Source organism: Terrapene carolina, unplaced genomic scaffold (genome assembly GCF_002925995.2).
Source record: "Terrapene carolina triunguis isolate 2854851 unplaced genomic scaffold, T_m_triunguis-2.0 Scaffold58, whole genome shotgun sequence".
Lineage (NCBI taxonomy): Eukaryota > Metazoa > Chordata > Testudines > Emydidae > Terrapene > Terrapene triunguis.
In genome coordinates this window covers 25,049,253-25,075,053 of record NW_020664409.1, presented here as the reverse complement: position 1 = coordinate 25,075,053, position 25,801 = coordinate 25,049,253, and the positions used below count along the sequence as shown (strand labels likewise).

The window sequence follows — 25,801 nt, the reverse complement described above, 5'->3', positions numbered from 1 at the left end:
TTTGGTTTAAAATGCTTGCAAAACGATATACGCTAAACTGGAAAAAGCAACAGAGAGTCCTGTGGCACCTTTAAGACTAACAGATGTATTGGAGCATAAGTTTTCGTGGGTGAATGCCCACTTCGTCAGATGCAAGTGGGTATTCACCCACGAAAGCTTATGCTCCAATACATCTGTTAGTCTTAAAGGTGCCACAGGACTCTCTGTTGCTTTTTACAGATCCAGACTAACACGGCTACCCCTCTGATACTAAACTGGAAAAAGCCACTCTTATTCTACAATAAGAATGTCCATCCAGGGAGTTAAATCACTATAGTTATACCAGTGTAAATTCATACCTTACCTTATACTGGTATAACTTCCCATGTAGATAAGCCCTTATTCAGCCCTGGATGTAGAAGGAACCTGACTCAGTGCTGTGTGCAAGCCCAGGAGACTATCCTTGTCTTACCCCTTCCTCCCTGACACAGTTCCCCCTCGCTATTCAAACTATGTGCCAGTGCTCTTTCTTTCTTTCTTTCTTTCTTTCTTTCTTTCTTTCTTGTAGGGATTAGGAAAGCAGGTACACATTTCTCACATTGGAAAAGGCTAAAAATGAGCAATGGAAAACTGAGGCAGAACAGTTGCTGCAAAGTGAATAAACATGCCGTAAGGTACCAGGGAATGGAACTGAAGAAGAGAGTATGTAAATGAATGAGCTCCCAGGCTTTCTACATAGAGGAGGATTGAGGGGCATGGTGAAAAAGCAGGAAGGTGAAATTTACAATAAACCCAAAAGGGACAAATGGCTTTTTCCTTTTACTGGCGTTTCTTATATTTGTATAATGACAGAACTTGACTTAGTTCCAAGAAAGTTATCATGACTGAGATGCTTCAGCAAAGCCAATTACTTCTTAGAAATAACATTTTTATTTTGCCACATTTCGATTGCATTTCTGTGCTTTACAGCTTCTCTTGTCCCTTTTGGATTTATCTTAAAGCTGTATTCCTTTAAGCTGTGATATTTTCAAGTAAAATAAAGCCATTAAGGTAGTTATTGCTGCTCTGAAAAGAAAAATGTAATGAAATAACAATATACCTTAAGCACTTTTCCCTTATTGACATTTTCTTATTTTTTGTTCGTGCATTATTCTGCCCTTAATGTTCTAAAGTGTCAAAAACACATTAGTGGCATACAAAAGAAAATCCTTAGCAGGGAGATAGTTGGGGAAAGGGATTGAGGAATGGAAATTGGTGGGTGAAACCTTGCTTACCCTGAATGGTCATAACTGTACACTATACTCTTGGGTTGGCCAAAGAGATCCTGGGTTCAGAATTATTATTTCACGGGGGAAGAGTGTACGTGGAGCGAGAGAGAGACTAACCAATGAGATCATGAACGTTAGATTCTGTTGGGGACCATTTGAGTCTTGTGCAGTAGGCCATAGTATTGCAAGAAAGGTAAGGAAAGTCATGTGAAATTCAAGGAAAACAGGTGAATGTGCAAGCTTGTACTAAATGAAAAAAAGCAAATGTTAAAGATGGGTTAACTTGAATGTAGCACTTACGTTTGCTTTCTGTGTTTTTGGCTTAGTTCTGAGTTCAGTTTTCACGGTAGAAGAAGTGATACTTTTACTTTTATTACTTATTACTTTTTAATAATGCTTCTTTTGATGAATGTAACCAACTGGTACAAGTTGATTGTTCTGAAAAGTTCTTTTATGTTGAAATAAAAATTATGCAAGAAGTTAATATTCTTCTGTTTTCTTTCTCCTGCTAGGAAGGGTGCTTGTGGCCTTCAGACAGATCAGTGTCACGACAAGGTGCTTCAGAGGTAATGCTTAATTTCTTGGTAACCTTCAATGATTTGCTTTACTGCTTCTAACATATATTTCCCCTCCCTCAAAAACCATTGTTTGGTTGGCTTGCCTACAAGTTAGTTAATTAAGTCTTTTTAATATAGATCAAAAGAGTAAAACAATAATTTAATAACTTTAGGCCTGAGAGGTCCTGGGGCCCCACAAGTGCTGTTGACTAGACAATGTGAATCATTGTCTTTAAATTGTAAGTTCACACAAGATCTCTATGAAATCAATAGGATTCTGCATCGGAGCAAGGGATTGGGGCCCTGGATAAGCGTTGAGTAGAAGGAAACAGATGACATTTTCTCATGGTGGAATGTCTTGGACCTTTTTCAATTCAGTTAAAATGACCATCTGGATTCCCCTACAAAGCAAGATTTTAATCTGTGTAGGAAGAAAGGTTCTCATTGCCAAAAATCAATGTTGGGATATTTTCTTAGGTTCACAACTAATTTATTTCAGGGGTGGAAACACAAATAACTTTTCTGGAATGTTTTATGTTTAAAGAAGTAGAATCCATCCCCCCCCCCCCCCCCCCCCCCCGTGAACATTTTTATAACTTGACAAAGAGGTGGGGGATTAATACCCTTTAGGGAACACACTTCATTTTTAAAGCCATTCACAAATTTCTTCTTCTGGATTTTTACCGCACCTCCAACTCACACCACCACTGATGGGCGTGTGTCTCCACACTGCAATCATAGGGTGTGATTGCAGCTTGTGTAGACATCTCCGAGCTAGCTTTGGTCTAGCTATCTCAGGTACCAGAATAGTGAAACTGCAGCAGTATGAGCTTCAGCACAGGCTAGCCGTGCAAGTAATTATCATGGGCCTGTGCTGAAGCAAGTGCTGCTGAAGCTTCGTTGCTCTGGTGCCCAAACTAGCTAGATTAAAGCTATCTTGGGAATGTCTCCATGAGCTGCGTGTGACTGTGTGTGCATCTGACTTGTTTAATCTGTGTCTGAGCTAGCATGTTAGCTCCCTGAGGCAGGGACCATTTTCTCTTTGTTGGCCCTTGATAAATAATTAATACTCATAATGTTTTGCTGGGTGATGCTTGGAAGTGGATTCACAGCTCCCTCTTACCTTTTCAGATCATGTATGCCCCAAGGTCCAGGGACAGGTTTACCGCTCCATCATTCATGCAGCGGGACCGTTTCAGTCGCTTCCAGCCAACCTACCCTTACATGCAGCACGAGATTGACCTTCCTCCGACCATCTCCCTCTCTGATGGAGAAGAGCCACCACCATACCAAGGGCCATGCACACTGCAGCTCCGGGACCCAGAACAGCAGATGGAACTCAATCGAGAGTCTGTCAGGGCACCACCCAACAGAACCATTTTTGACAGTGACTTGATAGACATTTCAATGTACAACGGGGGCCCATGCCCACCAAGCAGCAATTCGGGCATAAGTGCAACCAACTATAGCAGTAATGGAAGGATGGAAGGACCACCCCCAACATACAGTGAGGTCATGGGTAATTACCCAGGCTCCTCTTTTTTCCATCACCAGCACAGCAATGCACCTCCTTCATCACAGAGGGGGAGCAGACTTCAGTTTCAGCAGAACAATTCAGAGAGCACAATAGTCCCTATTAAAGGCAAAGACAGGAAACCAGGAAACCTTGTCTAAGTTACTTTCCCAGGTGCACTTGAACTGAAGACAAGAGAATCAAACAGGAATGTGGAGGAAAATCCCCACATTCCTGTGCACAATGTTGTTAAGTTACACGTGGTACAACTTAGTAAAACCAAACGTGCAAACCAGTTCTTTGTTTCTGATTCCTTTCAGGGGAATTGCATGCAAAGTGGATTGAGATAATACAAACTTCCATTCAGTTTGGCCATGAGCAGTGTTTTGGGGGAAAATATATATTATTTTTTTTAAATAAACTATTTGAATTATTTAATTCTAAAAGGAAACTTAGCACAGAAATTAGGCTTGTACAGCCTGTTTTATATTAACTGAATGGCAGAGAGAAGAAAATGAGAAGAAAGTTTTGCTAGGTAAACGGGAGAAGAATCGGCCAGTTTGCTTTTTTCTCCCAAGGCGTGGAATTTTTTTTATATGAATCAAAATTCCTGTTTTGTGTGCCAAGGTGTAAAGTTGAGAAATTAGATGAATGCAAGGAGTTAATTTGTGTTGTGAAAAATGTGTTTTAAAAAGTTGCACTATCTTAATGTTTTAAAAAATATATATATGAGGGAACTGTTTTACGTGAAGTTCTTCTATATGTTGTCTTTTCAAAACCTGTGGAATAATGATTAGACCCCAGAAGTAATCTGGAGGAGTTTGCCCCACCTGGTATTTGTCACTGAAAGGGGATTGTTGAATTTAGCCTAACACCTATTGACGTACATAAATCAGGAAATACAGGGACACTTAACATGTTATTATCTTTGCAGTAATTTGCATTAAAATAACAGTGCATCAATGAAGTGTCTTGGAGACTTTTGGATGGAAGTAAGCAAACATGAAATTCCAGCATTTCACATCACTTAGGTTGTTTTAGCTATTACACAGTTTAGGCCATTTGTTTCATTTAAAGCAAAACATGCTAATTTATATTAATTATTAACAAAGCACTGTCATTTTTTTTTTCCTTTTCACAATGCAGTATCGTTAATACTTAAAGTTTTAGAGATTTTGTCTTCAGTGTAGCCTGAAATATATTTAGTCACATATCCTGACGTTATGCAATAAATTGTTTAAAAATGCAAGGTGGTTCTGTCCTGTCCCCCCCAGAATGCAGTTAAAATAAGTGACTCTTTCTTGTGCATTTTACTGTCCAGTTTCTATTTAAATTCTCTACTGAGATCCATCCTGTTTAAGCAAGTGGACCTCAGTAACCATACCCCCTCCTATGCAGTTTCTGCAACACATTTGATACTTTTTACAGTGCTAGTGATATTGGCAATGGTTTCTGCAGCATTTGAAAGCCATTGGAAGTGACTTGGGAGCCCCGGTTAATCTCACTGTAAGCCATTAGCCTTTTCCTCTGGGCCTGATCCTGCAAACCCTTACTCATGCACGTAATCCCATTGAGCCCAATGGGACTAGGCACATGTGTAAAGATTACTCACGTGTGGGAGTGTAGGATCTGGCCCTATTTTTGTAATACTCGTCTTAAAGTAGTTGGAAGATATGTGTCTGCCTGTCGAATGTTGCCTAGGGTTTTACTTTCTTTCCATGGTTAGCTTCTCTGCCGAAGTTAATGTAAGAATTGGAAGGCAATTGAAGAATGGTGGTAGTGACTTAAAGAGCACACAGAAAAAGCACAATATGCACTTAAAATGCATTTTGGAAATGGACTTTAAAAGAAAAAAAGAATCTTTAGAGTCTTAGTTTTAATATTCCTAATATATATGTGTAGTAGAGTTTTCACTGTAAGGTCTCACTTTTTCTACAGTCTTAAGCCCAGTGCTTTGTTAACAGCAGCAACCAACGAGTGCATCAAATGCACTGCAGAAAAGTACTGTACTGTACAGCACCTGTTCCGATTGCTGGAGGTTGGATTTCTGTGTGACTTCTACATACGACAGGGCTTGATTGAAACATTGATTACTGAAGTGAATCTTTGATCTATGCAGAGTTTTAATGCCAAAACAGCGTGTGTGTATGCATGTGTGTGTTCATTTTATGGGTCTCTGTATAGATAACTTCCTTAGTGAGGTGACTTTGTACTATTCTAGCTTGATGAATATTGGAATAACTATATTCTGAACAGACAGCCCCATTTATAACTGATCAGAATCTGCTTGTTTCTTGATCTGAATTGTCCCTGGTAATGCAAAGTGAACCCTTTTTATTTATGTAGCTATATTTGAAGGGAGAAGTAGGAGACTGGATTTAGCAGTTTCCCTTACTAATGCCCCCAGCACAGATGTTTATGGGATGACTGACTAGCTGTCTGTCGATTATAGCTCTTGCCTTTTATAGTCTCTGGGAGTAATACATCTTGGAATTAGGATTTTACAGATGACCTGCAGGTTTAGGCCTGAGGCAGTATCCACAATTTAAGTCACTTCAGTGACTTTGTTGCTAGTAGAGGTGAGCAGAAGTGAGTTGTTGCCTAGATCAGGATTATCCAGCCCTGAGGCATCTAGGTCAGAGAACAAATGGAAATCAATTGTCATTCAGTCAGGGAACCACTGGGCCAGGAGAAGGGCAGGTGAGCAGTCCTTGGCATTGGACCAGTTTGAATACAAGCTGTCCCACTGCTCTGCAGATCTCATTAAAGCCACATCTACTGACTTCAAAGCCACCTCTTGGGAATGTATCTTCTTTGAGGATAACCCTTTACTATCTTTCCACCCTAGTGTCCCAGTGTGTTGGTGTAACTCCTATTAACATTGATGGATGTGATGCATGCACATACAGAAGAAAACACCTATCACAATGGTCTGTTAGGTTTCCTTGAACTAGGGTTACAAACACTGCAGAGAAAGTAACACATTATCTCAGCTCTGCAAAAAGAGATTTTTAGACTTCATTCTGATTATATCTTAATGAATGTTAGTAATCTCTGAGGTGGATTCTGCCAACAATATTACAAAGGAGTGCTCTTTCTTTCTTTCTGGTCATAGAGAACAGAGAACACGCCAGCACCGTTAGAACTGAACTTCGAAAGAGAAAATAAGAAGAAATGATATCAAACAAGAAGTCACTGTCAGTCTGTTCAGGCTCAAAAATGGGCATTCTCTCAAGGGAGGTAAATTCTATGCAGCAATTCTGGAGGAGTCTCTGTAAAAAGACTCAGGACCATATTCTACGATGTCCTAGCCACCCAAATGTCATTTTTAAACTATTAAATTGTTATATGTTCTTCAGATTATCACATGGGTAAAACTCCACATACATGGTACATGTTTGTGTATGTGTCCATGTATGTATATTATATGTAAAATACACACAAATATACCACATATGTAGAGGCTTTTATCCAGGTTTTTATCCTCTGACTGCCTCACTTGCCCTCTGCCCAATAACCTATCTTCCTCAAGATTTACTGAAACACGCCACATTTCTGAGCAACTTCAAACAGCTGTTACTTTTAAAAAATTTAATCTTTCAGAAATAGATATTCTCTCCTCTTCTCTCCACCTCAAAAGTAGAATTCCTCCCCAAAATTACCCTGTTCTAAGGCCCAGGCTGGACAAGTTTCAGCTGTTGGACTGGTGTCAGCTTTTCTAGTCAGAAAAATGTCTAATCTTCAGAGTGTGTTGCCTGGTGGTCTCACAGGGATAGGAAAGGGAGCTTTATGCTATCAGGAAGAGGGGATTACAAACTTCCCAGTGGGATACATATCACTTACTTCTAGCCCTGGAATTACAGAAAAATCTCTCAAGCCTATTTTTAGAGGTTTGCCTGGCTCCTTCTGAGCACGGCGCAGTTGGACTCCTGGTATGTAAGGCACCTGACTTTAAGGTATGAATGAGAGATGAAAAATAGTCCCAGTAAAAATGTTAAAAGCTCTCTCAAGTATTCTTAAGATAGCGTTTCTGTAAGGTGTATGGCATATAGAGAATACATGATACAATGATGTGATAGGAAGGTTTGGTCATCATTAGTTTGGGATGATTTCCGTACGCCCCACTCATAGCTTTGTCACTCATGAGCAATGCATCTAACCCAAACTCATGCTGATAACATTTTACCACACTGTTGTTCACTCTCTGTATGTGAGAAAACACGCACACATTCTATATATGCAGTCATGATCAACAGAATAACTACCTTTATTTTTGTTTCTGCAACCATGGAATTAATTGGAACCGTGCAATTAATTGCATTTATTTTGCACCTTTGTCCTCATTTTCATTCTGCCCACTAATGCATCCCAGTTGGAGCTACTTCTGATGTTCCAAATCGCAATACTACTAGCTTCAAATGAAGAAGAGCCTGCCACTACATTTTTTCCTATAATTGTGGCTTGGGTGAAAACGGGAATTGAAATTACACTGCTGCAAGAATAGCACAATTCACTAGGAAAAAAGCTTTAGTCCAGTGAAGAACATTCTCCTGTTCTCCTGTAGGAAGCATTCATTTCTAGCCCTGACAGAGAGTGTGTCATTGAACCTTAAAACTGACACCTTCATTTGTAAGAAATGTTTGAAGGTTTTAAAAATGTTTTATAACTAACATTTCTCTGACTCGGAGGCCACTCATGGTAACTAAGGCAACCTGGCTTTACAGGCAAGGAATACAAAAATACAGTACCAATCAAAACACACACACACTAAAATTGTTCTTAAAAAACTTGTAAGCAGGAGGAATAAACAAAACACCTGCTGGTGTGTTTGAAAGGATTAATTGGGATTTGGATATTTGGGGTTTTCCCAGAAACTCTCATAGCTGCCCCACCCTGGACTCATGCCATACGTGACCATTGTTTGTGTTTGCCCACACAGACGTGTACACCTCTCTATCTGTTCTAGTTATCCAGATATTAATTATTATTCTATAACCATCTTCCAGGGATGCTGCGTGGGTTTATTTTCTGTCATAAGCCAGTTTAAAATGTCCCTTTCATACTATAGGAAACTATTTTGAATCCTGCTGTTGAACATGGCTCTGTTACATACCTGGGCAGTGGCAGGTAACCACTCAAAAGGTTGAAAGTGTGAGGAGCACCCGCTCTCTTCCCTCGCCCTTTGAATAATGTACGGTACCCTGCTTCAACCAGTTGCCCAGGTTCCCAACTCTGACATGGGGCACTGGTGCATCTTCCATCCAACAGCTCTCCTCATTAGGATGCATTTGAAAGCAGTCCTCATATATTGGGAACTGGCCTGCAGGAGACCGCTTGTACTGAGGTCCTGCAGTGAAACAGATTTTTAAAACTACAGAAGCACATTGTCTCTAATAAACCTAGGTGGTACTAACAAGGGACCCATGTTTGAGAGTTGGTTCAGAGGAAGCTTTGCTTTAGGTTACTTTTGTTTTTTGTTTCATTTAAGGGCTGTTATAAGAATCTTGTGAAATATGGTTGGCCTTTCCCGTTGTGTACATGCCCCGAAACTAACCCCAAATGTGTCACTTTTGTTTCCCCCCCACCCCCACCCTCACTCCCAAGGAGGTACTGTCATAGAATTGTTTAACATCTATAGAGGCCCTTATAGCAGCATTTCACGTGTAAAAAACCCTTGTGGGGATTTGTCTGAGTTACATCGTTTCAGCTGAACTTTCAGAGTTTCATTTTAATTTATCTTTACTTGCTATGTTTCCTTTTTAAATTACAATTTACACTTCTCGTTATGGGGTCCCACTTTAAAATCCAGACCAAGACCCACCTACGAATGTTGGCTCAGGCCTGGTCTGCACTTAGCAGTTTTGCTGGCATAGCCATGTGGCTCTGGATGTGATCCGCACCTCCTTGACTAACATAGGTATGTCAGCAAAAGCCCTAATGTAAATGCAGTTAAACAAATGGCACAAAAGTCCTTTTGCTAGTCTAGCGTACTCCATTCGGGGAACTGGTAAAAGATCTTTTGCCGATATAAGCTGCATCTCCACCACCGGGGATTTGCCAGTATATAGGTATAGTTATACCAGCAAACCCTTCCACATGTAGGCAAGGCTCAGTATAGACGAAGTGCTTTGTCCAAACAGTAAATAGCACCAATGCAAAATTTAGAAGCCGATTCATGCTTTGTAAATCAGCCACAAATATTTTGCTTTAATACATTTAAAGGCCACTAACACCTCATTTGTAATCATTCATTCTACATTTCTCTGCTCTCAAAGCAAAGCAGGGAAGGTCGAGCTTGGTTTGTACTGAAAATGTCAAAAACTCTCCTTCTGGCTGTACTTCTGCCTTGGCATATTCTGTGTTACATCTTTAGAATAAATACAAGCAAAGCTAGTATTGCTTTAATGCTAAAATATTTTACCTTTTTGTGTTTAAAACAGAGAGAAACAAACAAAAAGAAACCCGCCCTGTATGTGATTTACTGCCAGGGATGACTGTGGCTCATTTCTTTGCTATATTGCTGCTGCTGCTGCTTTAAATGGTTTGGTATGTGAGTTTTCTGATACCACGTGGTATGTGTTTGGATCTCGTGGGTGACAAAGCTGTCTTTTTCTTCATCCTTTCTCTCCTCCGTTTGTGCTTGTCTGTCTGCTGTGGTAGGGGTATTAATAAATAAATATATACATATATATTAGATATAATTTTGAGGAGGTTTGCATGTTAGTAGTTTGTAAGCAACTAAGGGGCCTCATGTTCAGGTCTGAGCAGATAGGAATCCGCTTGCACTCTAGGGGCCGGATCCGAAGCTCATTGAAGTCAATGGAAAGACTCCCATTGATTTCAGTGGACTTTGGCTCAAGTCCTATGCTCCCACCTTTGTTGTGCCTCACTTAAAATGGTGCTTCTTCAGTTGTCTGTCTCTTCTTCTGAGTTTTATTTGTAAGGTGCTGTATATAACTTGAATATATTATGCACATATCCTACCCAATGGGTAGAACAAACAAACAAAAAAAGACATTGTTAATACTGTAAGATAATGTATAGATGATACCAATTTTAACACAAAAAGGGCATTGAATTTGTGAATGCCTACTTATGTGCTTGGTCCTCTTTTGTAAGAAAATTTGCAAATGTATGCATACAAATGACAAAAAGTCTATGTATTTTATTTTCCTATTAAATATCAATATAATATCATAAGGGAAAAGAAGAGTTTGAACAAATCACTTTTGACCAGCTTGTATATAGCAACTGGTTGTTTGATGCATCTTTGCGATGAAGATCATTCTTTTTGTGTGTGTCACTTTAAGGAAAAAGAAAAACAAAACAAACAAACCTTCACAGCTTTAACTTTGCAGCTTCTCTTTGTTGTCACCTTGTTGTTGCTGAGTTGAACCAGTATTAGCTACTTCTTCTCCAGCAGATGTTTTATTTATACCCTCAGTTACCTTATTTACCTAAAGATGGGCTAAAACCGTAGAACCTCTTTATCCAAACCCTATGACACTGTATGGGCCTTGGATAAATTGAGACCTGGATCAAAACCGATCCTGCAAAAGTCAAAAGTAGGCCAACAGAGTTTTTCAAAAACAAAAACAGTCCTTTTGTTGCGCTTATATCTGATACACAACCCTCCCATTCTATACTCTGAAGGCTTTGTCTGCATTCAGGATTCAGCAATCTGTGTAGCTGCCGTGTAAAGCTGTAATTTACGCGGTTTGATCTTACCCCGATTGAAATGGGAGCATATTGAAGTGGTTCAATATTCAACTTTCCTTGTTCACACTGGGGTTTGCAGCACTGCTGGACCAGTGATAGCTGAACTGGGGCTAATACTGAGTATAGACAAGGCCTAAATCCGTCCAAGCCCAGTGAGCAGTGGTGTAAGGCTAGGTCAGGTCTACACTTAAAACTTTTATAAGTATAATGATGTCTATTCGGCGTGTGATTTTTATTTTTATGACTTTTATACCAACAAAAGCCCAAGTGTAGACACAGTTATACAGGCATAAAAGTCCTTTTGCTAGCATACGTTTTGTCATTCAGAAAATTGATATAAGCTTTTGCCAGCATAACCTTCGTCTACACTAGGAGGGTTTGCTGGTATGGTTATATCTGTTTAGCAAATCTTTTTTCATGTAGACAAGGCCTAAGCTTTCGATTTTGAGGATGGGGTGGGAGCCAGTTTATTTTTAAGGCTGATGAGCAAGAAAAGCCTTTTGCAGTTTGTCCGGGGCTTTGTTGTACGTGGCAAGGCCCTCTCGACAGTTTGCTCCTCCAGTCTTTCTGCACTTTTGGTTGTCCGTGTGCACTCTTGGCGTGGCTTGTTAGGTAAAGCGAATACCTCAGGAAAACAAACACAAAGTTTGAGTTTAGAATTGCAGATAGTGAACTTATTTTTCTAAACTGCTTGTTTTAAATAGCCCGGGATGGTAGATGATATAAAAGTTAACTGTCAAAGACTGAATAATCCGCTAACGAATGGCTACTTTTTTATACTTGTCAGGCTTTAACCACAAGCATAACATAGTAATGTGTTGGAATATGTTTGAGGTGGCGTTTTTGTTGGTTTTCAGATATCTAGCTAAATGCTACTCTAAAACTCAGGGGGCCTCATCTAAAGCCAGCTGAAGACAATGGTAAGACTCCCAGTGAGTTCAGTGGGCTTTGGATCAGGTCCATAGCACTCAAGAATTTACTTTGTCCTTTTATTGGCCTATCGTGGCTTCTCTCTCTGTTGACCTGAAACTTCAGCTATCCATTTGTCTCTAAATCTCTTTTAAAGAAACCATCACAGCAGTCCTGTACCTGACTAGTGATCATGGTTGTTTTGTTTTGCTTTAAAGAACTGTGTAGATTGTGGCCAGTTCCTCCTCATGCCCTTGCAAGTAGCTCTGTTCATCCCTTCCTATATATTGTGCTGTGCTATCCAGTGAGCAGGTAACATATCTGAATCTGCATACTTTATGATTGTCGTTTGTTAACTTGTTCATTGTTTATCAGGCACAAAGTTTTGCAAATAGGTCTTGCTGGCCATTTCCACATTTCTATTTGCACTGCAGTAGAACGTCTGTGTCTGGGAAAAAACCTTGACTACGAAGAACATTTACAAAGTAAATCTTGTGCAGGGGGAGTCTAGAGTATGATTTACAATAGCAAACCTTGCATACTGAGTGGACCAAACAAGATGATGTCTCTTTTAAAAGCAACTAATCTCCTTTGAAGCTGCAGTGAAAAGATTAGAAAGTCTATGAAGTGTAACCATAGCTCTGTGTTCACACTTCCCATTTACTACAACGCACAGCAGGCATCCATGATTTAAAAAGAACTATGATCCGAAGTTATGAGAGCCCAAGGCATCTTACTGCTGGACAGCAAAAATAAAACACAAAACTCATTCAGCTTAATATCCTTTAACAAAACAACCATTTCTTTACTCGCAGTACAATGCTAAGCATTGCCAAGAAATTTGTCTTTTGTGGCTCTCAACTGTCTAGTGCCTCTGTGTCAGAGTGTTTCATGATGGTGTGTACATTGATCAAGCTATTATACCTAGAATTTATCATCAGATTAATGCCTGTTTTCAGAGCTTTGACCATTTTTGTTGTTTATTGCTAGTTATTATTTTACAGCCTAATATGCTTTATTGCTGTATGATTTTGTGGCTTTCAGGATCACATTTTCAACACATCTGTCTGGCTTTTTGTCCATTTTGTTTCAAGTTATTCCGAAATATGTACAGCACTATCCACAATATTTAATCCTTCATTTAAATTTTATTGTTGTAAAAACAGGTCTATTAAAAGAAAAAGTCTTTTTACAACTGTATTGGAACTTCTCGGTAGCTGTTTATGTGAAGCTGTGACAAACCTGGCTTGCTTTAAAGACTTTTTTATTTTCCTTTAACCCAATCAACCTGTTGCTTATTTTCCAACATAACTCCCAGTTTATATACAGGAGAAGAAGATTTAATCTGTTGTGTATCTGCCTCTTTTAATTGAGCAAATGGTGATGTCCTAGTTTTTAGACCTAAGGTCTGTTATTGCAATACTTTTAAAGAAAGATGTTGCTCTAAGTGCTGTTGTTAGTTTTAAATACAGATTTTATGCTTGTTCTTAATATGCTCTGGTCAAACCATAGCACAAAATTATTAAAAATCATGAAATAACATTTGTCTCCTGATGAATTTATTTTCTCCTCAAATCAAGGGAGCCACAAAAGTGAAAGAGGGTAACATCAAACTGATCCACTATGGCTGCCTTTGCTCAACCAAACATATCCACTTTTTTTTCCTCCCACAATTAATGACTCTCCTAGGAAACGGATGGTTTCTGGTTTGGTTCTGATTCCTGATTATTAGGGAACCTTGGAGAATGGAATTAGTTGGTTCCTAAATTCTAAATAAGTGAAGTACTAAAAGGAACCTCTGATAAGGACAGATAGTCTTCATTTAAACTACCTAAACTTCCTCCTTAATGGGGGGGTTTCATCTGAAGGATTAGTTATTGGCCATTGCCTGGGGCATGATACCAGGATTGATGGACCTATGGTCTGACCCAGTATAGTAAATACTATATTCCCAAAACCCCAGAGTTAAAAAGGTTGAGTAAAAAAGTAATTTACAGGATACAGTTCATTTGTCCTGAAAAACATGGATCCTATTTGTCCATTGATTAAAATTAAATCAATCTTGTCATGAGATGGAGGAGGGTGGCAGTGAGGGGGAGATAGACTAGATGGTTCAAAAGAGATCAGCTGAAGTGATCCTATGAAAATCATCCATCTTTGTGAGACAGGTCTTAACAAGATAGCATGAAATGTGCCCATCAATGGTATTTTAAGGTGCCTTTCACCTTGGTGTTGAAGAGTCAAACAAAATTGTGAAGAATAAAAATCCCCCAAAACATGGACTGTTCTCTGCCTTCCAGGTTTCAAGGCACAGGTATTACGTGATGAGCTTTTTATTTAACATTATTCCTGGGGAAAAGTTGTATCCCACATTTTGATCTGAACTCAGGCTTGCTGGAGTCTGAGATCTTCCAACTGAGTTTCATTGCTGGATTGTGGGTGCTTAGAATACTCTGCTGCTCAGAGCCTGTCAACCTAAACCTTGGTTTTTTTCTCTCTTCCTGTGGAAGATGAGGCAGCCAGGTCTCATTCCATTAAGGGCTTTGTACATAGGGACCAGGACTTTGATTTCTGTTCTAAAATAGAGGAGGAGCCAATGGAGTGATATATTTGCTGCTCTATGTTGTGGTATATCTGGTCATGCGTTCAAATGACTTGATTATTTACATCTTGAGTATATGCTTATTGACAAACAACAAACCTATTACTAATTTACTACCAATTTTCCTTTTTCTCTGGCTCCCTCAGTATGTTAACCGCCAGCGTTTCAATTCCTGTCGTACCACTTCAATTCAGGGATGCAACTGAAAAAAATAAGGTAGTTCCTCAACGTGACAGATATTGTAACCACATGCAATAGTTTTGGAGCCCATATTGTACGAAGTTTATATATCACTGTGGGTTCAGGGATTGTTTGCCACTCCAGGGGATGGGGAGGGGAGTTATCACAGCTCCATGGTAACAGATACTGCTGGCAGTAGCCTGTTCATAGCGCTTGGGGAGAAAGTGCCACGCACAGACTGGCTGGGGATATCACAGTGGCTGGCAGGGAGCTGTGCATGCTTAAAACCCCCCAGTCAGAAGGACATGGGACAAGTGTCCCTGCCCAGAGACAGGTGATGGCTGGAGACCAGAGACCTGATTGGGCACTCCTGGAGTGGACCATGGAGGAGGGGAGTACAGAGGCAGTTCCCCTGAAACTGAGATATAGTTTTTTCGAAGTGCTCCAAATCTCTGAGCCTCTGCTCCTGTTCTACCCATTGATCCAAGCCCTCTCTGGAAACTGTAATTTAATTAATCTGCGTTTAATTATAATTATATTTGTTTTATCATATGACCTTTGGTTTGTGGTTTAATATCTTTGTCTATGGATTGCTACCCCAAAGCAGCTATAAATGGGCTGTCTCATAGCAGTAGGAGTGCTACATGATGAATACAGTATTTGCCACAGTCTTGTAAAACCTTCAGGTCTTGCTCTCAGGCTCCCAGTTGTATTGATCCACATTATAACCATCGTATTTTTAACATTCCAAAGATTGGTTTATAATGAGATGGCGTTACATAGACACAAATTAATTAGTCCTCTCTCATTATCACAGTTTTGATCTGTTGTGCTTTGAGTGAGTTGTAATTAAAATGCACATTTTAAAACCTTTGCTGTTGAATCCTCTCCTAATACAAGACCATTTTCACTTTTACAATGTCCCTCTTTTCTTGTGACTCCTATTGTGCCAGTTTTAAAGAACTCTAGCTCTGGGCATTATAAATACTTGCATGATTTTTATTTTATTAAAAATCCGCCCTTCAAATCTTCTCCAGTCTGCCAGCCAAATGATTGCTTCAGCCAATGTGTCCATTTCAGGCTACTGTCTTCACCAGTTGTACTCAAGGATGGCCAGACTACGTCCAACTGAAGACCACACTGCCAGGAGCCCATAGAATGCACCTACTATTCATAAAACGGAGCAGACTCACTTAGCATTAGTGTGGAGGGGAGGGGAAGGGCGGCTGAAGATGGCCCATGGAAGGTACATGTTCCCAGCATATGATGCTTCAGTCGAATACTAAGTCGTTTTACCCATAACAGTTTTCATTCACGGATCTCAAAGCACTTTCCGAATTAACTCCACCTCACAGCAGCCTGCACGGTAGGTGCTGATTTCTCTTTTACAGCTGGGGAGACAGGCAGAGGTAGGGCGTGGTAGGTCACAGAGGCGTCTGGCAATGCTAGGAACAGACCCCAACATCCTCCTGACGCTGAGGCCCCTCTTCTTTAACTATTAGACTGCTCACCTCATTGTGTTACTACTGTAATAAAAAGCATTGTACCGCAGAGACGTTGCTGCCTTGTACTGCACTGGTTTTCTTTCTCCCACTGAGATTCCCAGGATATTAGGCAAGCTGCCAGGATGTAACCACATCTTATTGAGAGAAAATGGTGTTTTCCTAACAGAAGGCTAAGCTCCACCCTGGAGCTCCAGAAGCTTCCCTGAATGCCAACTCCAGCTCACGCCAGATTAAATTAACATTTCCAGACAATGCACTGATAGTGAGTAGAAAATTCTCATTTAATCTAGCTCTGAGTGTGCCACAGAGGTAGTTTCAGACAGCTTGACCTACATTTAACCCTACAGAGCAGGAAGCACATAGGGAAAAGAAACCTACTTTTCACAGTGGTGTGGATTTTGCCCAAACTTATTACATGTGTGTATGTGTGCGCGCACCTATGTATGGTTAAAGTATCAGTCTGTAACTGACCCAGGTTTGCTTTACTCAGCAGTGGCAAAGTTATTAGTCCATATTAAGTTTAAATTCCCTTTAAAAGGTAAAGATTTTGATGTTTTAGTATAGCACTTTGATTGGGTCTAGAACAGCAGAAAAATGTCAGGAGCTGGTTATTATATGACTATAGTCTGAGCGTTAGCAATGCTTTTCAATTTGCCTAGATCTGTACAACTCTACAGCTCTCAATCAATGTTGATGGGGAGGGGATTTTTATCAATGTGCTAAAGAGAACCTTTTTGTTAAGGCCCTACTTAAGAACATCCTTATAAAGCCAGATGGGATTATTGGAAATCATCCAGTCTGGCTTCTTTTATAACACAGGCAAGAGGACTTCCCTGAAGCAATTCCTGTTGGAACCAAAACAGATCTTTCAGAAAAACATCTAAACTTGATTTAAAAATTTCCAGTGATGGAAAATCCACTACAGCCCTAGGTAAGTTGTTCCAATGGTTAATTACCCTCATTGTTAAAAATGTGCACCTGATTTCCAGTCTGAATTTGTCTAGCTTCAACTTCCAGCCATTGGATCTTGTTATACCTTTCTCTGTTGGATTGAAGAGCCCTTTATTACCAAATTTCTGTTCCCCACATAGGCACTTCTACACTGTGATCAAGTCACCCCTGAACCTTCTCTTCCAGCTCCTTGAGTCTATCACAGTAAGGCATGTTTCCCAAGCCGTTAATATTCTCAGGGCTCTTCTCTGAACCTTCACCAATTTATCAACATCCTTCTTGAATTGTGGACACCAGAACTGGACACGGTCTTCCAGTAATGGCTGCACCAGTGACAAAACCAGCAGTAATTTAACCTCCCTACTGCTACTCGATATTTCCCTGTTTACACATCTAAGGGTCACATTAGCCCTTTTGGCCACAGCAATGCACTGGGAGCTGTGTTTAGCTGATTATCCACCATTATTACCCTTCCCCTCCCACCCACCCCCAAGTCCTTTGTAGAGTCACTACTTTCCAGGATAGAGTCTCCTATCCTGTAAGTACGGCCCACATTGTTGCGGGGGGGGACTCATAATGGGAACTTAGGCGTTGCAGGACCCAGGCTTCCTTCACAATGTATGAGGACAGTCAGGTGCTTAAAAAAGGGATTTTTAGAAGCCAGTAAGCTGAGTGGGGAGCCACCTCAGTTACCAGTAGGAAATGCTGTGAGGGGCCTGGATTAAGCCCTGCCCCTCCAAGGGATTTAGGTGGCTAACTCTGGCACCACCATCCTCTCGATGTTCACAGATGTAAACCCTCTCCTGGAGTTAGGGTGTCTAAGCCAGGTCAGTCATTTTTCAAGAAAAAACAAGGAGATGCTACCACCCCCTGATGATCTTTAGTCCAGTGGTTAGAGCACTCCCTCAAGGTTATAGGGGAAATGGGTTCAAAGCCCCCATCTACCTGATGTGGATCAGGAACTTGAAGTGTGGTCTTGGCCAGACCCCAGGGATACAAGCTGTTCTGGGGTAGTCTCGCGCAATCTCTCCTGCTGGAGCTGTTCCACTATGTATACATAATTAAATACGCACTGGGCCAGAGAAAGTGTGTGACTACAGCCTGGCAGCTAGGGCACTCACCTGGGACGTGGGAGGCCTAGGTTCCATGGCCCCTGCTCTAATGAATATTTAAGTATTTATACAAAGTGGAACAGCTTCACCAGGAGAGACTGAGACACCCACCCTGGAATACCCCGCAGCCTAGTGATCAGGGCCCTCTCCAGAGAGGGGGAAGACACACATCGGGGGGGGAATTGAACCAGGCTCTCCTATATCCTGGGTGTGTGCTCTAAGCACGCGACTGAATGTTATAAGGGTGGTGGCACCTCCTCCTCCATCATCTGTGTAGTTTTAGATGTGTTTAGAGCAGGTCTACTGGGTTAGGCCTGTAAGACAAGGTAGGCAAGAACGCTTTAGTCTGTGGGGGCCCTGCCCCTTGTTCTTAGATACTTTACATTTGACCATTTAAAAATGAATATATCTGCAAACTCTGTCCATGATCATTCTGTTTTCTTTCAGAGCACTGATAAAAATTGTGAAGATATAGGTAGGAATTGAGAACCTGAGCCAAGTGGCTCTTAACTATCTTGACTAGATTACCTTTGCCCTCTGAGTTACTTGACCCATTTTGCATTTTGAAAAAATAAACCAGTTCTTTGTACTTGTTAATGGATTTTATTAAAAAGAACAAGCAAGTAAATGTAAAATTGAGCAAACATAACCCTGACTAAACTACTATGACTTTTAACTACAAATAGAACAATAGAAGGTAGTAACTGAGATTTAATCAATGGGTTTATATATCAAATCACCCATTCAATACCACATGTAATCAAACCAAATCAACCATGCGGTTGACTCAAGAAAGCATTGCTCTTGCTAATCCTGCTTTGGGAGAAAGGAGAAGCCAGTTTCCTTCACTCTAGACTCCAACCAGCAGTGCACTTCTGGAATCTTCTGCCTTCTGTCTTCCTCCACCTGCAGGACAGGAAGTGTCTCTGAGAAGATCACTTGGATATTCTTCTTCAGCACAATGAAATCATCTATCATCTGAAAGGTATCCCATGACACCTCATGGATTATTTGTGTGTGAAGTAAATCTGGTTACTTTGGCCCATTTCTCCTGTAAATGAAAGGCTGAGATAGTTACTCTAAGCCTAAATATGTGTTGTTGTTTTTTAGCAGTCAAAGGTACAATATAGGTGACATGCAGTAGTTGAAGTCTCAGTGAGTGATGTATTTATACATATTCAGAACTATATATGAGTGATAACTTCATAATCCACTCATGGCTTTATCCTTTACAAAAAAGAAAAAATAATGTTCTAAATAATCTTGTATATTCCATTTATACCATGCTATGCCTATACATAAGAAAATAAGAATGTCAGATATAGCCATATGTCAAAAGCCACTTTTGATCTCATGCAAAATTATGCTGCAAAAGGGAAGGGTCATTAGGTATGTAAATATTCACCATCTGACAATAGTGTTGAAAAAATAATGTGCTCATCAATGGTAGAACTTTACACTTTTGTGAATGAACTATGCACCCATAATGTACATGTTTATGCAACAGCAGTTTAGTTAGTTATGTACCGAGTGGCTGTGTGTGTGACACCCATTATGCAGCTACGTGTAAATGTATATGCTTAAATGCAGCATCCCAGACACTAACTGCAGAAAGATCCTATATTTCTAGGAAGTACTGTAGTAGTGACAACACACAGTTCTCACAAGCTACTTCTTGTACAAAACTAGGGTGACCAGAGAGCAAGTATGAAAAATTGGGGGGTGGGGGGGAGGGAGGAATAGGAGCCCATATAAGAAAAAGCCCTGAATATCAAGACTGTCCCTATAAAATCGGGACATCTGGTCACCCTATACAAAACTGTAGTGGTCTGCTGATGCATGGTTTGTGTCCTGTCTTAATTTGCACTGATTCTCTAATGTAAACCATGTCAAGAAGTACATCTTTCTACTCCTGACTAACCGGGAACTATAGTTTTGAAGTTATCAATAATGGAGAGAAAAGAAGATGCTTGAAAGCTTCTCCTTAAGAATTAAAGCAATAATGGCACGGCCACAATGTGTATTTTATTATAATGATTGTATTAGGCTGAATGTTTTAAACATCTGCCTGTTTCAGGAAGAGACATCCTAAATGAGTGTTACGCAATGCATTGGTGGTGTGCTGGAATATGGGGCTGGATCCTATCACATGCTGAGTGCCAAAATCAATGGGAGCTGAGAGTGCTCAACAGCTCTCAGCATTGGGTCGCCTCAGTACCATTATGCTATAAAATTATCTCTGCTCTGTAAGTTTCCTTCCTTTCCTGTTCTGTAAGGGAGCAACTGCATAATTAAACTATGAAAAATCTTTCATTTATCTTCCTCTGGAATTCTTCGTGCCTGAAAAAAAGCAAAGAAAGCTCATTTTCCCAAAATGACTCTGTGTTGCCTGTACATTTTCTCCCCTATGATTGTCCAATCAACTCATCAGAATAAAAAACAAACTTAACGTTACATACTGCCCTGCAGGCTTATGAAATCAAGATGTATTCTTTCTACTTAAAAGATTATCGTCATCAAAACAGCCAGATAATTGCCAGGGGATAATTATGATTCTGTAATTATTATTGTTGCTGACAGTAAATGATGTACGAGGAAGAATACAGCTTGATTTTCTAAGCTGAACCCCCCCAGAGGAGAGACAGACAATCAGAAAACTTGTTTTGACTAGAACACTGAACAAACTTGACAGAGAAGTTACAAAAAAAAAAAAATACCTTGCATCCTCTCAACCAAGCTGAAGGGGATTCTACTGCATTTAAAGGCTGCACCTCAGTGACCAATAATCTGGGCAATGAAAGATGAGAAGTAGAAGGAATAGGCTTTTTTTGTTTTCTTTTAACAAAATACAAGGTTTTAAATACTTAAAAGTTCAGTGATAACAACCAAGAGCCTTTTATAAAATGTATTTTAGCACCCTGTGCAAACATGACTGGCTTTCAGTGATGTAATACCAATTATATAATACTTATATACTGCCCTGCTCTGACTCTTCCCTCCTTAATACGGTTTCTAAATTCCAAATACAACACCAAAACAACACATTTCTAGAGTCAGCTTCTCTACTTAGATGATCACTAAAATTATTGCTTCCTTGGTGAAGATGTATCAAAGGCTGGATTTTTCCCTCCCCCAGCCACTGCTGGTGCCTTGAAAAACAATTTTTTTTTAATAGAGGCAGAAGGGAGGACCCTCCAACGACATTCACATTCTTAGGTTGAGCTGCCAAAAATCACTTCTTGCTCTGAACTCTAGCCTTAAGGGTTAGCCTCTGCTAAAGTGGGCTATCAAATGATGTGTTTGTAATGGGTTTGCACAAAGAAATGTTAGTTTAGGCGTTTTAAAAATGAGATCAACTTGATTAAACATGAACCAGTGGGCTGCAACTTGTCAGGCTTTAACATCCCAATGGAGGCAGGCCTTTTTTTTGTTCTTTTTCAAGGAATATTAATGTTTCCACCCTTCCTTACACTAAACAAGCAGCTAAAACTGGAAATCAGTTATCTGTTTTGGGGATACTAAGCTAACGAGGCAGCTGCTAGGTGTCTGTAAATGTGTCTGTTTCCTGTTTGTACTAGTTGTAAATATAGCTCATCTTTCAAGCACCAGTTCTTAATATTGCCAATAATAATGAAACACCACTAAAACTGCATTTATAACATTTTTATTTTTACAGTAGGTGTCTGAAAGAAGACAGGTACAGATGATTTAAAGTGATTTAAATAGAACAGCTCATGTGCCTCTGGCCAAAGAAAAGAGCACAAAAAATGTAAAATACAGCATCAGTTCTTTAGTCCAAATAATATGGTCCACATGTTCACTTTCAGGTTTCAATAGTAGGGAGATGAAATCAATGCCCATTTAAGAAGAAAGGAAGTTAATTTGGGTATAAAATAAGCAACAACAGCTGCACTGAGCTACTGAAATAAATGAAAATGAAATGGGGGGGAGGGGAAGGAGGCGGAGAACACAAAACAGGAGAAACATCAGCATTATCGTTGCAATCGTTGGAAGCCAAAGAAAATATAAACACAACAAAAAAGACCAGCTGTACCAGTATTTTACTTAACCTTTCACCAGGTATGGTTAATGACTTATAACTATTATCTGTAATCTGGATCCAGTAATTACAATTTGTTTTTCCTTCAGGGCCTCCATAACATTTTACTGCAACTATTGTTTGCATTTTTTTGCTTAAGAGCCACTGGCACTCTTCCTTTCCCAAGATTTGTTATGTCTATTTAAGCCACTATGTCAGGCGTGGCTGCTTTGAGTTAGACATCTCAATAAATGGCCTGCATTTCAGAAATGCTGAGCACCGCTGGACTCTCACATTAGAAGCTTTAGAGTAGTAACTCTTCCCTGCAGAGTTAATTCAGGTGTTTGGCACCTGGGTTAGCCTAATCCGGGTGTGAGCATTCACACTGCAAAGCCATACTTGAGTTAATGTGTCTACCTGGTCTTGCTTGCAGGTGTGTCAGTAGGCCTTTGGGGGGGGAGGGGGGAGTATAAAATGGTGACATACCTGCATTGTAACTGTTGTTCTTTAAGCTGGGGGTGCAGATGTGTATTCCACTCAGGGGTGGGTGTGTGTGTGTGTGTGTCCGCCCGCCCGAGCCAGAAACAGTTTCTGCTGCAGTACCCGTCAGGGCAGTGCACACACCGTGCATCGCCTTGTGGCCCCTCCCAAGGGTCTATAAGGGTAGCACCACCCTGCTTCTGCCCCCTCCCACCCCCAACCCCTGGTCCTTCATACCAAAGTGGGCTACAACACCAATGCAGATATGGAGGGTGGGTTATTCTTAATGTGTGGATGCAGACACCAGTTACAATACAGATAATTAACTCTTCCTTCTTCTTCGAATGGCTGCAGATGTATATTGCATTCAGGTGAGTCACAAGCAGCATTGTAGGCAATGGGACTTGGAGGCTATTTAAACAGTGACTGAAATATGACCTTGCCAAAGTTTGCATCCTTCCCTTCAAGCTGTTCCATTCATTCAGCATTATGCCACTGCATTATGGAGGACTAAGTAGCAGCCCTGCAAATGTACAGGAGATAGGTACATCATTCCGAAAAGCTATATACATTGCTTGAGCGCTCTTCAAGGGTGCAGAAAGACGTGGCAGAGGAGGTGTATTGGCCAAACCATAAGCAGTGGTAATACAGGATATCATCCATCTGGAGCAGTGGTTCTCAATCTGTGGGCTGCTTGCGGCCCAATTAGAACACAGCTGCGGCCCATGTGACATCCTCAGGGCCATACAGGTAGTATATGTATTGCATGGATGCGGCCCACATAACACAGAGAGCTGCATATGCGGCCCACAATGGTAAATGATTGAGAATCAATGATCTAGAGCCTGCCTGGCCCTTCAGCCTACCCACATAAAAGTCAAGGAAGCTGGCTAAATGACTTAACATGAACGGGCAATGCCCTTCTTACATCCAAGGAAGGTAAACACTCTTCTTGCTGACAAGCCTGCACTTTCAGAAAGAACATGGCTGGGGCCATTGTCTGCTTGAAGTGGAAGCCTGACACCACTTATTTAAAAACTTTGGGTGAGGCCCCAAAGCTACCTTGTCCTTAAAAAACGCCAAGATGTGATGGCAATAGGAAAGGTCGTCATCTGAGAAAATATATCACCAGGAGCAAGTAGGCAAAAAGTTCAACTGGATGGCCCATGAAAGCAGCTAACACTATTAAGCTCCCAAAGTGGAACTGATGTTTTTGCAGGTGGATACAGGTGAGTAGTTTCCTTGAGACACACTGTTCTGTCTTGAACAAGGGGGTGAATGGCAGAAATGGATGCCAGGTAACCCTTCAAGGAACTTAAGAACAAGCCAGACAATTTCAGACACTGGAACTGTTCCAAAACGTCCTTGCTACTCACTCTCATAGGCTGAGTCCCTTGAACAGAAGCCCAAAGTAAAAAAATGCTTCCACTTAAGCTAAAGGTGGCCCTAGTTGATTAGCATATGCTGTTGGGGTCTGGATGTAGGACCGACTCATGATGCTGTGACAGCAGAGCTGCACGAGGTTGTAGAAATTCCACTGAGAGGCTACAAAGTTCTGAATAGCTTTGACCAAGCCCAGGTAATTAGAATCATCTTGGTGTGATCCTGCTTACTTTGAAGATGAGTTGCAGGATCAATGAAATTAGGGGAAAGGTATACAGTAGGCCTTATCGCCATTTCAATAGAAAGGCATTGGTCAATCAGCCAGCACTGAAGCCACTCTGAGAGCAAAACTGAGACCAACAGTTCTTGTTGTCTTTTGTAGCAAACAGGTCAACTGATGCAATGCCCCCCCCCACCAATTTTTCCATCTTTTTTTTAAAAAGTAGTCTAGCATCTAACACCATATAGGAAGGTAAAAATCACTTTCCTACACCTGTTCACAACTCCTCTACATATCCATTCATGGATTTCATTAGTCCTGTTTGCCACAGCATAATCCTGGGTGCGCACATTGTTGCTTGTCTGGTATGACTCCCTAGATCCAGTCACCACTTTCCACGAGTGTCTGCCCCCACCATCCATAGGTATGGCCTGCATTACATGTTCCTAAACTTTGCATTTGGCTTTTTTTTAAAAAAACAACATTGTTTGAATGTGCCTAGCTTACCCCATGCTCTAGATGGCTCTGTCTGCATGCCCTCTCCTCATCATTACTTACACGGCTTAGTGTCATCCAGAACTTTTATCAGCAGTGATTTTATATTTACTTCCAGATCACTGACTACCACTGGCAGGCCAACTACCAAACCTGGTTGTATTCCCACCAGAAACACTGTCAGTCACTGGTGCTGCCTTACTGATGACTAATTTTGAGATCTGTCAGTTAGCCAGTTCTTAATCCAGTTAATGTGCATCGCAATGATGGTGTTATACCGTTGCGGAGTCTGTTTTTTAAATGATTGAGTGGGAGGAAAGCTGGAATGCAGTTTTTTTTAAAGTACATAATTATGACCAGCAATTACGCTGTTCAAAGAGACAATTTAATTTTTAATAAAATGAAGCGTGGCCATAGCACTTCAGATCTTTGGGGGCCCAGTATATGCCTCACACAACCCCTGGGAGGTAGATACTATTTGGTTACTGTATTGTCACCTTTCTATAGCTGGTGAAACTGAAGCAGAGATTAAGGGTTTCATCCTCCACTCTTAATGGGTGCTTTGCCATTGACTTCAAGTGGGGCAAAATCAAGCCCTAATGGTATGTGTACACTGCAATGTAAATCCAAAGTCTGTGGGACTTAAGGCCACAGGCTTGATGTTTATAAGCCTGGCCTTTAGTGTCCATACTGCGTACTGACCCTATGTTTAGAATTTCTGAACCCAGCTCTCACTCCCATATTCACCTGTCTACAGTATGCAGAGCTGAGTCAAGCCAGCCTACCCAGGCTTCTTAGCATCCTCCCCAGCTGCAGCTGTGCTAGTCATATTCGTGGTGCATTGTGGGAAAACTTGACTGCCTAGGCCAGGGTGGCCAACCTGATCCTG

The 25,801-nt window shown here is 40.7% G+C and overlaps 1 protein-coding gene across 3 annotated transcripts in view; it reads left to right on the top strand.

Annotated features, from left to right (window-relative positions):
* LDLRAD4 (low density lipoprotein receptor class A domain containing 4) overlaps positions 1-10,671 on the top strand; it is a 405,437-nt gene extending 394,766 nt beyond the window's left edge. For all 3 annotated transcript variants that reach the window (XM_026660875.2, XM_024198097.3, XM_024198096.3), the window contains 2 exons: positions 1,760-1,813; positions 2,936-10,671. In XM_026660875.2, coding sequence (XP_026516660.1) covers positions 1,760-1,813; positions 2,936-3,478 — 597 coding nt within the window. In that variant the 3' untranslated portion in view covers positions 3,479-10,671. The remainder of the gene's footprint in view (positions 1-1,759; positions 1,814-2,935) is intronic.
* Positions 10,672-25,801: the final 15,130 nt, after the last annotated feature.